The sequence below is a fragment of the Oncorhynchus keta genome, chromosome 25 (genome assembly GCF_023373465.1).
Source record: "Oncorhynchus keta strain PuntledgeMale-10-30-2019 chromosome 25, Oket_V2, whole genome shotgun sequence".
NCBI lineage: Eukaryota > Metazoa > Chordata > Actinopteri > Salmoniformes > Salmonidae > Oncorhynchus > Oncorhynchus keta.
Window position 1 is genome coordinate 39,915,444 of NC_068445.1, and position 16,063 is coordinate 39,931,506.

The following is a 16,063-nucleotide window of genomic DNA, read 5'->3' on the forward strand; positions in this document are numbered from 1 at the left end:
AGGCCAAAACCTAGGAAGAAACCTAGAGAGGAACCAGGCTATGTGGGGTGGCCAGTCCTCTTCTGGCTGTGCCGGGTGGAGATTATAACAGAACATGGCCAAGATGTTCAAATGTTCATAAATGACCAGCATGGTCGAATAATAACAAGGCAGAACAGTTGAAACTGGAGCAGCAGCACAGTCAGGTGGACTGGGGACAGCAAGGAGTCATCATGTCAGGTCGTCCTGGGGCACGGTCCTTGGGCTCAGGTCCTCCGAGAGAGAGAAAGAAAGAGAGAATTAGAGAGCATATGTGGGGTGGCCAGTCCTCTTCTGGCTGTGCCGGGTGGAGATTATAACAGAACATGGCCAAGATGTTCAAATGTTCATAAATGACCAGCATGGTCAAATAATAGTAAGGCAGAACAGTTGAAACTGGAGCAGCAGCATGGCCAGGTGGACTGGGGACAGCAAGGAGTCATCATGTCAGGTAGTCCTGGGGCATGGTCCTTGGGCTCAGGTCAGTTGAAACTGGAGCAGCAGCATGGCCAGGTGGACTGGGGACAGCGAGGAGCCATCATGTCAGGTAGTCCTGGGGCATGGTCCTAGGGCTCAGGTCCTCCGAGAGAGAGGAAGAAAGAAGGAGAGAATTAGAGAACGCACACTTAGATTCACACAGGACACCGAATAGGACAGGAGAAGTACTCCAGATATAACAAACTGACCCTAGCCCCCCGACACAAACTACTGCAGCATAAATACTGGAGGCTGAGACAGGAGGGTTCAGGAGACACTGTGGCCCCATCCAAGGACACCCCCGGACAGGGCCAAACAGGAAGGATATAACCCCACCCACTTTGCCAAAGCACAAAATTAATTGCAAAAGGATTTGCTAATAAATTAGCAAATTTGCTAACACAACGTGCCATTGGAACACAGGAGTGATGGTTTCTGATTAATGGGCTTCTGTGCGCCTATGTAGATATTCCATAAAAAAATCAGCTGTTTAGTGTCCTACAGTCCTCAAAAACACTACAGTAAATACTACAGTCCTCAAAAACACTACATTAAATACTACAGGATACATCAATCCGAAAAAACGAGATTAATTTTAATAGTGTATACTACAGTTTTGTATACTACAGTAGTATATACTACAGTATTGTAAGGTACTGGGTGTTGTGAGTGTGACGTCAGGCCCAGGAAAACAGAGAGTTCAATATCGTGCTATTTTAATGCACACACGGTGAACCACGGCCACCCCACTAAACACTGGGTGCTCAAAACAAAATGCCCCAGACATGGGGAACGAAAACAGTCCAGCACTATACACGGACATACACCAACACATTCGTCTGTATCAAACACCAGGGTTACAATAATCAATAAAGCCCAACTAATTACAACAAATTCAAAACAGGTGTAATCAATAAACACATAAGGAGGGGGAGAAAAGAATCAGTGGCAGATAGTAGGACGACGACCGCCGAGCGCCACCCGAACGGGAAGGGGAGCCACCTTCGGTCGGAGTCGTGACAAGTATACTATGGAAAATACTACAGTATTCACTGTAATGTTCTTGCGGAATACTACAGTAAAGTCCGCAAAAACACTACAGGGAATAAATACTATAGTATTTATACCATAGTATACTATAGTATTTCAAATTAAAATGTTTGTCTGTCATCTCATGCAGGTTGGACTCCTCTTCACGAGGCAGTGTCCCACGGTCACTATGAGATCAGTAAGCACCTGATCCAGGCAGGAGCTCTGGTCAACTGTACTGGAGAAAATGGAACCACACCTCTACTTGATGCTGTAGTGCAGGGACACCTGCAGGTACATACATATATGTCTGTGTGTGTGTCACTATAAACCACGTCCACCTACATCCAAATAAAGTACAGAATCACTAATGGCCTTTTGCACCCAGACGAGTTTCAGTGTGTATGCATGTTTGTGTGAAAGAGAAAGACTGAGAAATTGTGTGCGTGTGTGAGACAATTTGTGTGTGTGCTAGAGCTGGCCAATACTGACAAAAATCCATATCGCAATAAATTGACTGAATTATTATGATTATTATTATCACGATTTTATCACGATAAAATTAATTAAACGATAAGATTCATAAAACTACTATTACTGCTTTGAATGTTGTACCTATCAATTGTCCTATTAACAATCACCTATATTAGCAAACTTATTTCATTTCAAACTTCACATTTCTCTATTAGGACCCTAGTCAAAGGTTGCACCTCCGGCACTCGGTCTCGTCATGTCATTGTTATGAACGTTCTCAAGCCTCCCTCTACCAGCCGCACAATAGTGATGCCCTGAAGTCGTGATAAGCCCAGTCATTCTGGACGGAGGCTAACGATTGTTTAGTATAAATTACACTAATAGTGCTTGTCAATACTATGACATTACTAACATAGTCAAATATTTAGTAGGAAACAACTTTGCCAGCAGATCACCGACCATTTCGAATCCCACCGTACCTTCTCCACTAATATAATTTACAGCCAATCTGTAAATAGCCCACCCAACTACCTCATCCCCATATTATTACTTGCTATTTTGCACCCCAGTATCTCTACTTGCACATCATCATCTGCACATCTATCACTTCAGTGTTAATGCTAAATTGTAATTATTTCGACCTCTATGGCCTATTTATTGCCTTACCTCCCTCCTCTTCTACATTTGCACACACTGTACTTAGATTTTTCTATTGTGTTTATTGACTGTATGTTTGTTTATGTGTAACTCTTTGTTGTTTTTGTCCAACTGCTTTGCTTTATCTTGGCCAGGTCGCAGTTGTAAATGAGAACTTGTTCTCAACTGGTCTACCTGGTTAAATTAAAAAAATATATATTATCATGTCGTCAAATTTACTTTAGACAGATGCCATTGTTGTCATTAGCTAGCAAAGTTAGTCAAAAAAAAATGCTAGCAATGCTAACTTTAGTTAGCTAAAATCTGTTGTACTCCCCTCAACCTTAGCTAACTAGCTAACGTTACGAAACATGCAACCCATGAATTGGTTATTTATTGTAATGAACGCTATCAGCAAAATGTCCACGATAAGTGGTCAGTTTGGTCGGTGTCAAACAAATGTGGTTTATCGGCCCAGCTCTGTGTTTGCACATGTGAGTGTTACCTCTGTAAATGCATACTAGGTCAGCTGTGGTTTGCTTTGTGTATCACAGATAGCAGAGTTGCTGTTGAAGCACGGGGCAGACCCTCTACTGAAGACCAACAACGGACAGACAGCCTATAGCAACACCACAGAACCCTCTCTGATTAAACTCTTGGAGGAAAACATCCCCAAGAACAAGAGAAAGGCACTAGCAGGTCTGGACCTGTCCATAAACAAAGACATGTTATTCTGTTGTTTCTTTGGTTTAGGTTTCTACCAAATGTTTTGCTGTTGTCTATATTATTTAATGGTAAAGTTATATTGTTCTAGGCTTGGGTGAGTTTCCTAGAAGCTTTGTAACACTGTCATTTTTGGTCCAGTGACAAGGTGATCTTAGTCCTACAAAGCTTCCAGGAAACTCTCACCTGTCTCGTTCTGTTCTGTTTATCCTAGCACCAACAAAACGACCTGCAGACTCGTCCCAACTCAGCCCTTCCCAAAGTGGAACAGGGAGAAAGCTCAGGAGGTTACCAGTTCAGGCAGATCAGACCAGCACTGACCAGGAGAGATACCAGCAGAGACGCACAATAACCAGGTCTGAAACCAGCAACACTGACCAGCAGAGACGGACAACAACCATGTCTGAAACCTGCAACACTGACCAGCAGAGACGGACAACAACCAGGTCTGAAACCAGCAACACTGACCAGCAGAGACGGACAACAACCAGGTCTGAAACCAGCAACACTGACCAGCAGAGACGGACAACAACCAGGTCTGAAACCAGCAACACTGACCAGCAGAGACGGACAACAACCAGGTCTGAAACCAGCAACACTGACCAGCAGAGACGCACACCAACCAGGTCTGAAACCAGCAACACTGACCAGCAGAGACGGACAACAACCAGGTCTGAAACCAGCAACACTGACCAGCAGAGACGGACAACAACCAGGTCTGAAACCAGCAACACTGACCAGCAGAGACGCACACCAACCAGGTCTGAAACCAGCAACACCGACCAGCAGAGACACACAACAACCAGGTCTGAAACCAGCAACACTGACCAGCAGAGACGGACAACAACCAGGTCTGAAACCAGCAACACCGAACAGCAGAGAGACACAACAACCAGGTCTGAAACCAGCAACACCGAACAGCAGAGAGACACAACAACCAGGTCTGAAACCAGCAACACTGACCAGCAGAGACACACACCAACCAGGTCTGAAACCTGCAACACTGACCAGCAGAGACGCACACCAACCAGGTCTGAAACCTGCAACACTGACCAGCAGAGACGGACAACAACCAGGTCTGAAACCTGCAACACTGACCAGCAGAGACGCACACCAAACAGGTCTGAAACCTGCAACACTGACCAGCAGAGAGACACAACAACCAGGTCTGAAGCCAGCAACACTGAACAGCAGAGAGACACAACAACCAGTTCTGAAACCAGCAACACTGACCAGCAGAGAGACACAACAACCAGGTCTGAAACCAGCAACACTGACCAGCAGAGAGACACAACAACCAGGTCTGAAACCAGCAACACTGACCAGCAGAGAGACACAACAACCAGGTCTGAAACCAGCAACACTGACCAGCAGAGACGGACAACAACCAGGTCTGAAACCAGCAACACTGACCAGCAGAGACGCACAACAACCAGGTCTGAAACCAGCAACACTGACCAGCAGAGACGCCCACCAACCAGGTCTGAAACCTGCAACACCGAACAGCAGAGAGACACAACAACCAGGTCTGAAACCAGCAACACTGACCAGCAGAGAGACACAACAACCAGGTCTGAAACCAGCAACACTGACCAGCAGAGAGACACAACAACCAGGTCTGAAACCAGCAACACTGAACAGCAGAGAGACACAACAACCAGGTCTGAAACCAGCAACACTGACCAGCAGAGACGGACAACAACCAGGTCTGAAACCAGCAACACTGACCAGCAGAGGGACACAACAACCTCTACTAAAGGTATTTGAACCAGGTGCCTGCATGTCTCTGTGAAAACTGTCATGTCTATGTATGGGCTGTAGGGCTGTAGTAGTGATGTAGGGCTGTAGTGCTATAGTAGTGATGTAGGGCTGTAGTGCTGCTGCAGGGCTGTAGTGATGTAGGGCTGTAGTGATGTAGGGCTGTAGTTCTGCTGTAGTGATGTAGGGCTGTAGTTCTGCTGTAGTGATGTAGGGCTGTAGTTCTGCTGTAGTGATGTAGGGCTGTAGTGATGTAGGACTGTAGTGCTGCTGCAGGGCTGTAGTGATGTAGGGCTGTAGTGATGTAGGGCTGTAGTTCTGCTGTAGTGATGTAGGGCTGTAGTGCTGCTGCAGGGCTGTCGCAGTGTTGTAAAGTACTTTAGTAAAAATACTTTTAAGTAATACTTATTGTTTTTTGGGGTATCTGTACTTTAATTTACTATTTATATTTTTGACAACTTTTACTCCTACATTCCTAAAGAAAATGTATTTTTACTCCTTACATTTTCCCTGACACCCAAAAGTACTCGTTACATTTTCAATGTTTAGCAGGAATGGAAAAAGGTCCAATTCACACACGTATCAAGAGAATATCCCTGGTCATCCCTTCTGCCTCTGATCTGATGGACTCACTAAACACAAATGCTTTGTTTGTAAATTATGTCTGAGTGTTGAGCTGTGACCCTGGCTATCAGTAAATTAAAAGAAATCAATAAAATTGTGTCTTCTGGTTTGCTTAATGTAAGACATTTTAAATGATTTATACTTTTACTTTTGATACTTAAGTACATTTAAAACCAACTAGACTTTTACTCAAGTAGGATTTTACTGGGTAACTTTTACTTGAGTAACTTTGTATGAAGCTATCTTTATTTTTACTCAAGTATGACAATTGGGTACTTTTTCCACCACTGCGCTTTAGCGATGTAGGGCTGTCGGTTGGGCTGTAGTGATGTAGGGCTTTAGTGATGTTGGGCTTTAGTGATGTTGGGCTGTAGGTTGTGATGTAGGGCTGTAGGTTGGGCTGTAGTGATGTAGAGCTGTAGGTTGGGCTGTAGTGATGTAGAGCTGTAGGTTGGGCTATAGTGATGTAGGGCTGTAGGTTGGGCTGTAGTGATGTAGGGCCCTTTCTATCACCTCCTGTCTCTCTCTCTGTCCAATACATATGAAAACTGGTTCTCATATCCCCCTGTAGTACAGTCATGTATTCTTCCCTGTACTAGTCCCCATCATAGAACTAGCATTACTAGAACGGACAGTCTTACCATTCTCCATTGAGTGTACCCACCAGTCAAATCACTATTGGTAAGGCCTCCCGAGAGGCGCAGTGGTCTAAGGCACTAAAGATCTAGTAGCTGTGCCACTAGAGATCCTGGCCGGCTCTGTCGCAGCCCGGCCGCAACCATGTTTGCGGCGCACAATTGACCCAGCACCGTCCGAGTTAGGGTGAGGGTTTGGCCGGCAGGGATATCCTTGTCCCATCACTCTCTAGCGACCCCTGTGGCGGGCCGGGCGCATGCAAGCTGACACAGTTGCCAGGGGTAGGGTGTTTCCTCCCACACATTGGTGTGGCTGGCTTCTGGGTTAAGCAGGCATTGTTTCAAGATGCAGTGCGGCTTGGTTGGGTTGTGTTTCAGAGGGCTCTCTTCACCTCTCCCAAATCCGTACTGGAGTTGCAGCGATGAGACAAGACTGTAACTACCAATTGGATACCATGAAATTGGGGAAAACATTTTTTTATTTTTTATTAAAAAATAAGCATGAAAAAAATCCATATTGGTCAGGGCTTTGTTGTTTCTAGTGATTCGATTTCTATGGTCCCCATACAGACCTGGCCACCAGAAGAACCTTTACTCCTCCTCCTCACCCTCAACCAATCCCAGAGGTCCTGAGGAGAAGGAGTTCGCTCTATGTCCCCAACCCTGATCCAGAGGTACAAGGAGAGGACAGTGTTGCTATTAGTGACAGCGAGAGTGACGAGACCATTGACTACACGGGAGAGGTTTTTAACTTCTCGTCGGACGAAACAGAAGACTGGACTCATGAAACCACGCTGGAGCTCTATAGAGAGGGAGCTGTGAGGAGCAGGGAGGACTCTGGTTGAGCTGAATTATAGTTTGTTGTTGTGTTTCGTCTATTACATCACATTTGTTGTTGTGTTTCGTCTATGACATCACATTTGTTGTTGTGTTTTGTCTATGACATCACATTTGTTGTTGTGTTTCATCTATGACATCACATTTTTTGTTGTGTTTTGTCTGTGACATCACATTTGTTGTTGTGTTTTGTCTATGACATCACATTTGTTGTTGTGTTTTTGTCTGTGACATCACATTTGTTGTTGTGTTTTGTCTATGACATCACATTTGTTGTTGTGTTTTTGTCTGACATCACATTTGTTGTTGTGTTTTGTCTATGACATCACATTTGTTGTTGTGTTTTGTCTGTGACATCACATTTGTTGTTGTGTTTTGTCTGAGACATCACATTTGTTGTCGTGTTTTGTCTATGACATCACATTTGTTGTCGTGTTTTGTCTATGACATCACATTTGTTGTTGTGTTTCGTCTATTGTCCCAGTTGAAACTAGTAAAAACCTTTCTCAGTCTTATGAATGTTGATCATATTGGATTCAAAGGTTTTTAAAATTAATTCAGTTTGATCTTGTGTTTAGTTTTGAAAGATTATGTGCATGTTTGTTGAGTATATTTTTCCAAGTTATTTTTTCACAAAGAATACCTTTAAACATTTGTGATGTGTTAATATGTTTGTGACATTGGGATAATATATTGTATGATATGTATTATTTTTTTGTAGAGTAGCTACAGTAGTAGCTGGTACAATTAAATAATTTGTTGTAAAAGTGTAACAAAGTATCTTATTTATTTGTAAGCTCACGTTCAACGTTTCTCCTTCTATTGTATCATAATACTTGTTAATGTTAAGAGATCATCCTGAAATTATAAAGTGCTTTTTTGCTATTAAAGTTGACATGTTGCTTCGTCAAATGTTGGCCATTTTCTGCAGTCAAACAGAACACTTGACACCTATGATGCTTAACCTTTTTCCCCACTCCTGAACGGCAGTGACACATTGATTGTTGGACAGTGTTATTATTAATAATAATAATATAATATATGCCATTTAGCTGACGCTTTTATCCAAAGCGACTTACAGTCATGTGTGCATACATTCTACGTATGGGTGGTCCCGGGAATCGAACCCACTACCCTGGCGTTACAAGCGCCATGCTCTACCAACTGAGCCACAGAAGGACCACAAGGACCACCATTAAGGTGGTCTGCACCATTTGAGATGTCCATCCCGTATGGGTTTTTTGGTTCTACCAAACCATCTATTTAAAAAAAAAATTCTAATTAGGTGTTTTGTGCTCAGTTGCAGGGGTCCTGGGAGAGAAGGAGGAGCCTCATGGCGATGGCTCTACTTGTCCAAACCGTCCACTACCTTCTGTCCAGGATGGGACGCGGTCTACGGCACCAGCTATGAAGAGGAACCTGGAGGACCAGGCAGGGGAAGAAGACTCAAGGCCTAATCATGCCACACCTAGAAAAGTCATTAAACGCATCACCACCAAACGGAAGGATATCTTTGATTTGCTCCTGCAGAGCAACCCTTTCGACCTGGACAGTATTCTATTGGCGGCCCAGACAGGAAATGGTCAGGCGACAACAGGAAGTCTTCATGACTCTGTTGATTCGGTTGTGTTGAGAAGTCGAAGTGCAGGTTTCCTGCTGGAGACAGCCGATTTCAAAGGAAAAGAGGAAGGAAAGAAATGGAACACAGAAAAGCAGGAAATTACAAAATCCTCAGAGGAGCTAACTCTAACTAAAGATGGGAATCTCTCCCAGCATACTGACCACTGCCAGAGCCAGAGAGAGGAGATCACTCTAGATATGAATCTCTCTCAGCATACCGACCACTGCCAGAGAGAGGAGATTACTCTAGATAGGAATCTCTCCCAACATACTGACCACTGCCAGAGCCAGAGAGAGGAGATCACTCTAGATAGGAATCTCTCCCAGCATACTGACCACTGCCAGAGCCAGAGAGAGGAGATTACTCTAGATAGGAATCTCTCCCAGCATTCTGACCACTGCCAGAGAGAGGAGATCACTCTAGATATGAATCTCTCCCAGCATACTGACCACTGCCAGAGAGAGGAGATTACTCTAGATAGGAATCTCTCCCAGCATACTGACCACTGCCAGAGCCAGAGAGAGGAGATCACTCTAGATAGGAATCTCTCCCAGCATACTGACCACTGCCAGAGCCAGAGAGAGGAGATCACTCTAGATAGGAATCTCTCCCAGCATACTGACCACTGCCAGAGCCAGAGAGAGGAGATCACTCTAGATAGGAATCTCTCCCAGCATACTGACCACTGCCAGAGCCAGAGAGAGGAGATCACTCTAGATAGGAATCTCTCCCAGCATACTGACCACTGCCAGAGCCCGAGAGAGGAGATCACTCTAGATAGGAATCTCTCCCAACATACTGACCACTGCCAGAGCCCGAGAGAGGAGATCACTCTAGATAGGAATCTCTCCCAGCATACCGACCACTGCCAGAGAGAGGAGATTACTCTAGATAGGAATCTCTCTCAGCATTCTGACCACTGCCAGAGAGAGGAGATCACTCTAGATATGAATCTCTCCCAGCATACTGACCACTGCCAGAGAGAGGAGATCACTCTAGATATGAATCTCTCCCAGCATACTGACCACTGCCAGAGCCAGAGAGAGGAGATCACTCTAGATAGGAATCTCTCCCAGCATTCTGACCACTGCCAGAGCCAGAGAGAGGAGATCACTCTAGATAGGAATCTCTCCCAGCATACTGACCACTGCCAGAGAGAGGAGATAACTCTAACTCAAGAGGGGCATCTTTCCCAGCATACTGACCACACAGACAAAGCAGGGTTCAATCTAGGTGAATATTTCAATTTTAACCCAGCAACGAGTGCTAACAGCTACCAACACAATAACACTATCTGGGCAGAGAAAACCAGTCAAAACCCTGACCAGAATACATGTCCTGAAGCCTTGGTGCAGCTAGCTGGAATGGATGCCACAAGAAACAGCATCTCCACCGATAAGTCAAAGGTCACCCTCACCCACCGACCTGCTAGGCCAGAGATTGACCCCATGGACAAGACCAGATCTGCGGTAGAGGTTGACCTGAGCCAAATGGACCAGGATGACACCTGCTGTACCCTTATAGACAACGTCTCACTTGTTGAACACCTGTCCCTGTCCAAAGCACCTGTCCCTTTGGAAACCACTGAAGTTGTGAATGCCTGTGTGGCTGGGACATCATCTCCATATATTGATGATCAGTGTAAGCTAGACAATGGTCTCCTGTCCAAGGAAGACTTGGAGGAGCAGTGTAGCGTGTCTCTTCTTCCGCCTCATTCAGACGCTACAACAACAACACACCTGGATGTCACAAGACAAGCTTCCATTGTTGACGAGAAGCAGACACAACCAGTAGAGGCCCCATCAGCGATGGAGGATGATAATGATGAATATCTTGGCTCTTGCAACACTAGCTCACCATCCCTCCTAGTGGCTGAGGAGCTCCACGGCCCTGTGGGGATATCAGAATGTACAGAGACCAATATCGATACACTGTTTATGCAGAGAGCAAGTCAAATCCCCAAAGCTTCTTCCATTGGATCAGATGTTGGTTTAAAAGCCAACCTGCTAAAATGCACTGGTCTCGATCTCCAGCTGATTGGAGACAGACTGGACAGCGAGACCACGGCTGCTGTGACTGATAGAGATGGTGAGAGATGTCATATTGATGGTGGACAACGTGAGGGAGGCTCTGTAACACACAGAGTGTCTAGAGACCCGGATGCTTCTACTGACAAGACTTTGTCTTCCGACAATAAAGACAATAGTGCTGACTCTGACATCACCGTGGTCTCTGAGCTGGACCAAGCAGAGACAAAGAACAATGATCTGGGACAAGTTGAAAAGGAGGAGGTGGCAAAAGCTCATGTTCAACTTGATTCAGAAGCAACAATTGGTTCCGTCCAAGATCAGGTGAGAGGAGTAGAAAACCAAACCCCCGGGACTGAAGTTGAGACTTTAGATACATTAATAGATTACTCTGAGGCGTGTAAGATGAATGGTAATGGATATACCACTACTGTAATGGAAGACTCCACTAGCCTGTTACCCGCTTTAGATGACTGCCAAGCTAAAGACGGTGTGAAGGAAGATGAACCAGAGATGAACACTATGCAAAGTGATACGGGCAGTGCCAAACACCACAACAGCTGTAGTCAACACAAGAGGAAAGCCAAGAGCAGTAGAGCCAGACCTGGCAAGAGGCAAGCCAAGCTGTTGTTGAAGCCAAAGCCAAACCCTTGGGCATCGCAAAACACAAGTACTAGTTACACAACAGGTGGTGCTGATACCTCGTCTAGTTCAGGTATTGGAATATTGTATTTATGAATAGATTCACTTTTTCAACATTGTTCATTTGATTCATAAATACAGTCAGGTCCATAAATATTTGCACATTGAAGAAGTTATTATTATTTTGGCTCTGTATACCACAATGGATTTGACTATCAAGATGAGATGAAAGTTAATTCTGAGGATATTTACATCCAAATCAGGTGAACGGTGTAGGAATTACAGGAAGAACAGGGCTCCGGGCAGCCAAGCGGAAATGGAGGAAAACTCGCCTCCCTGCGGACCTGGCATCCTTTCGCTCCCTCCTCTCTACATTTTCCTCTTCTGTCTCTGCTGCTAAAGCCACTTTCTACCACTCTAAATTCCAAGCTTCTGCCTCTAACCCTAGGAAGCTCTTTGCCACCTTCTCCTCCCTCCTGAATCCCCCTCCTCCCTCTCTGCAGATGACTTTGTCAACCATTTTGAAAAGAAGGTCGACGACATCCGATCCTCGTTTGCTAAGTCAAACGACACCGCTGGTTCTGCTCACACTGCCCTACCCTGTGCTCTGACCTCTTTCTCCCCTCTCTCTCCAGATGAAATCTTGCGTCTTGTGACGGCCGGCCGCCCAACAACCTGCCCGCTTGACCCTCGATCCCTCCGATGTCAACAACTACAGACCAGTATCCCTTCTTTCTTTTCTCTCCAAAACTCTTGAACGTGCCGTCCTTGGCCAGCTCTCCCGCTATCTCTCTCAGAATGACCTTCTTGACCCAAATCAGTCAGGTTTCAAGACTAGTCATTCAACTGAGACTGCTCTTCTCTGTATCACGGAGGCGCTCCGCACCGCTAAAGCTAACTCTCTCTCCTCTGCTCTCATCCTTCTAGACCTATCGGCTGCCTTCGATACTGTGAACCATCAGATCCTCCTCTCCACCCTCTCCGAGTTGGGCATCTCCCGGCGCGGCCCACGCTTGGATTGCGTCCTACCTGACAGGTCGCTCCTACCAGGTGGCGTGGCGAGAATCTGTCTCCTCACCACGTGCTCTCACCACTGGTGTCCCCCAGGGCTCTGTTCTAGGCCCTCTCCTATTCTCGCTATACACCAAGTCACTTGGCTCTGTCATAACCTCACATGGTCTCTCCTATCATTGCTATGCAGACGACACACAATTAATCTTCTCCTTTCCCCCTTCTGATGACCAGGTGGCGAATCGCATCTCTGCATATCTGGCAGACATATCAGTGTGGATGACGGATCACCACCTCAAGCTGAACCTCGGCAAGACGGAGCTGCTCTTCCTCCCGGGGAAGGACTGCCCGTTCCATGATCTCGCCATCACGGTTGACAACTCCATTGTGTCCTCCTCCCAGAGCGCTAAGAACCTTGGCGTGATCCTGGACAACACCCTGTCGTTCTCAACTAACATCAAGGCGGTGGCCCGTTCCTGTAGGTTCATGCTCTACAACATCCGCAGAGTACGACCCTGCCTCACACAGGAAGCGGCGCAGGTCCTAATCCAGGCACTTGTCATCTCCCGTCTGGATTACTGCAACTCGCTGTCGGCTGGGCTCCCTGCCTGTGCCATTAAACCCCTACAACTCATCCAGAACGCCGCAGCCCGTCTGGTGTTCAACCTTCCCAAGTTCTCTCACGTCACCCCGCTCCTCCGCTCTCTCCACTGGCTTCCAGTTGAAGCTCGCATCCGCTACAAGACCATGGTGCTTGCCTACGGAGCTGTGAGGGGAACGGCACCTCAGTACCTCCAGGCTCTGATCAGGCCCTACACCCAAACAAGGGCACTGCGTTCATCCACCTCTGGCCTGCTCGCCTCCCTACCACTGAGGAAGTACAGTTCCCGCTCAGCCCAGTCAAAACTGTTCGCTGCTCTGGCCCCCAATGGTGGAACAAACTCCCTCACGACGCCAGGACAGCGGAGTCAATCACCACCTTCCGGAGACACCTGAAACCCCACCTCTTTAAGGAATACCTAGGATAGGATAAGTAATCCTTCTCACCCCCCCTTTTAAGATTTAGATGCACTATTGTAAAGTGACTGTCCCACTGGATGTCATAAGGTGAATGCACCAATTTGTAAGTCGCTCTGGATAAGAGCGTCTGCTAAATGACTTAAATGTAAATGTAAATTACAGCACTTTTTTATGTGGTCACCACAATATTAGGTGCTCAAAAAGTAATTGGACAAACTAACATGAACATAAATTAAATTGTTTTAATATTTAGTTGCAAATCCTTTGCCGTCAATGACTGCCTGAAGACTGGAACCCATAGACATCACCAGATGCTGGGTTTCTTCCCTGGTGATGCTCTGCCAAGCCTTTACTGCAGCTGTCTTCAGTTTCTGCTTGTTCTTGGGGCGTTTTGCCTTCAGCAAGTGAAATGCATGCTCAATTAGATTCAGGTCAAGTAATTGACTTGGCCATTGCAGAACATTTAAATTCTTTGTCTAAAAAAAGTATTGGTTTGCTTTCGCAGTATGCTTCGGGTCATTGGCCATCTGCACTGTGAAGCGCCGTCCAATGAGTTCTGAAGCATTTGGCTGAATCTGAGCAGATAATAACATTAGCCCTCAACACTTCGGAATTCATCCTGCTGCTTTTGTCAGCAGTCACATCATCAATAAATACAAGGGAACCAGTTCCATTGGCAGCCATACATGCCCACCCCATAACACTACCTCCACCATGCTTCACAGATGAGGTGGTATGCTCTGATGATGAGCAGTACCTTCCCTTCTCCATAACACTACCTCCACCATGCTTCACAGATGAGGTGGTATGCTCTGATGATGAGCAGTACATTCCCTTCTCCATAACGCTACCTCCACCATGCTTCACAGGTGAGGTGGAATGCTCTGATGATGAGCAGTACCTTCCCTTCTCCATACTCTTCTCTTCCCATCATTCTGGTACAAGTTGATCTTTGTGTCGTCTGTCGATAGGATGTTGTTTGACAAGCTCTAATCTCTAATCTTCCTGTTTTTAAGGCTTACCAGTGGTTTACATCTTGTGGTAAACACTCTGTATTTACTCTGGTCTTCTCTTGAATGTTGACTTTGACACAGATATCCCTACCTCCTGGATGGTGTTCCTGATCTGGCCAACTGTTGTGAAGGGGTTTTTTCTTAATCGGGGAAGAACAGTTGTTTTCCGTGGTCTTCCGGGCCTTTTTGTGTTCCTGAGCTCCCCAGTACGTTCTTTCTTTTTAAGAATGTACCAAATAGTTGATTTGGGGCTCCCAAGTGGCGCAGCGGTCTAAGGCACTGCATCTCAGTGCTAGAAGCGTCACTACAGACCCTGGTTTTATTCTAGGCTGTATCGCAACCGGCAGTGATTGAGATTCCCATAGGGCGGCGCACAATTGGCTCAGCCTCGTCCGGGTTAGGTTAGTTAAATAAAGGTTAAATAAATAAAATACTTTTGGACACACCTAATGGTTTTGCTATCTCTCTGATGGGTTTGTTTTGATTGTTCAGTCTAATGATGGCTTGCTTCACTGGCAGTGACAGCTCTTTGGCCTTCATATTGAGGGTTAAACAGCAACAGATTCCAAATGCAAATGTCACACTTGAAATCAACTCTAGACCTTTTATCTGATTACTTGTAAATGAACTAATGAGGGAATAACACACCTGGCCATGGAACAGCTGAGCAACTGTTGGTCCCTTAAAAGGGGGGGCCCACAAGTAAAAAATGCTGTAATTCCTACACCGTTCACCTGATTTGGATGTAAAATACCCTCAAATTAAAGCTGGAAGTCTGCTGAAAGTTGGCGTACAGAGCCAAAATGATAATAACTCAATATCCAAATATGTATGGCAAACCGATAGTAAAATAAAAATACAAAAATTGTATCAAATAGAACATCTTACATAATTCTGTGTCTGTGACTTTCCCGTTGTTGTCACCTTGATCAATCATATTTTATTTATATTTCATACATATTTTATTTATATGCTCATCTTTCTATCAATGTTTTATCAGTAGGTCCCATGCCTGGCACAAAGATTCCCTTGAGGAATCTACACAAGAGAAACAGTATGGGAGAGAGCCACCTTCACCTGGCATGCAAGAAAGGAGACCTGGCTCTAGTGAGAGGCCTTCTGGAAGCAGGCCTAAATGTTAATCAGATAGATCACGCAGGTTTGTAACAGGCCAGACTCTATACTGCCCTACCAAGCACAAAGGCAGTGACTGCTCATAGCGTGGAACTGATAAATATGGCTTCTATTTACCTTGGTTTCACAGTAACTATATGCAGTTACTGCTAACATGATCCCCATTTTCTCCAAAACACAATACAGTAGAGGCAAGATACTTGTCCACATGATTAAGCATGTATTTAATGTAGCAAAAAAATGACATTAACTCATTTTTGACCAAATGAGCAGTTACTGCCTTTTTGCTTGGTACGGCAGTATAGACTATTTCATTTTTATTCACCTTTATTTTTAGCAGGGTGTCACTGAAACCAAGTCTTATTTTTGTCTTCTTCAAATGAG

The 16,063-nt window shown here is 45.4% G+C and overlaps 1 protein-coding gene across 50 annotated transcripts in view; it reads left to right on the forward strand.

Annotated features, from left to right (window-relative positions):
• Window positions 1–16,063, forward strand: part of LOC118357956 (uncharacterized) — a 69,257-nt gene that overhangs the window by 27,541 nt on the left and 25,653 nt on the right. For 2 of the 50 annotated variants that reach the window (XM_052479323.1, XM_052479324.1), the window contains exons 16-24: window positions 1,676–1,818; window positions 3,189–3,333; window positions 3,572–3,713; window positions 3,804–4,118; window positions 4,164–4,208; window positions 4,254–4,523; window positions 4,614–5,116; window positions 8,512–11,574; window positions 15,546–15,704. In XM_052479323.1, coding sequence (XP_052335283.1) covers window positions 1,676–1,818; window positions 3,189–3,333; window positions 3,572–3,713; window positions 3,804–4,118; window positions 4,164–4,208; window positions 4,254–4,523; window positions 4,614–5,116; window positions 8,512–11,574; window positions 15,546–15,704 — 4,785 coding nt within the window. The remainder of the gene's footprint in view (window positions 1–1,675; window positions 1,819–3,188; window positions 3,334–3,571; window positions 3,714–3,803; window positions 4,119–4,163; window positions 4,209–4,253; window positions 4,524–4,613; window positions 5,117–8,511; window positions 11,575–15,545; window positions 15,705–16,063) is intronic. The other 48 variants (XM_052479346.1, XM_052479347.1, XM_052479352.1 and 45 more) reach the window with 48 other exon arrangements.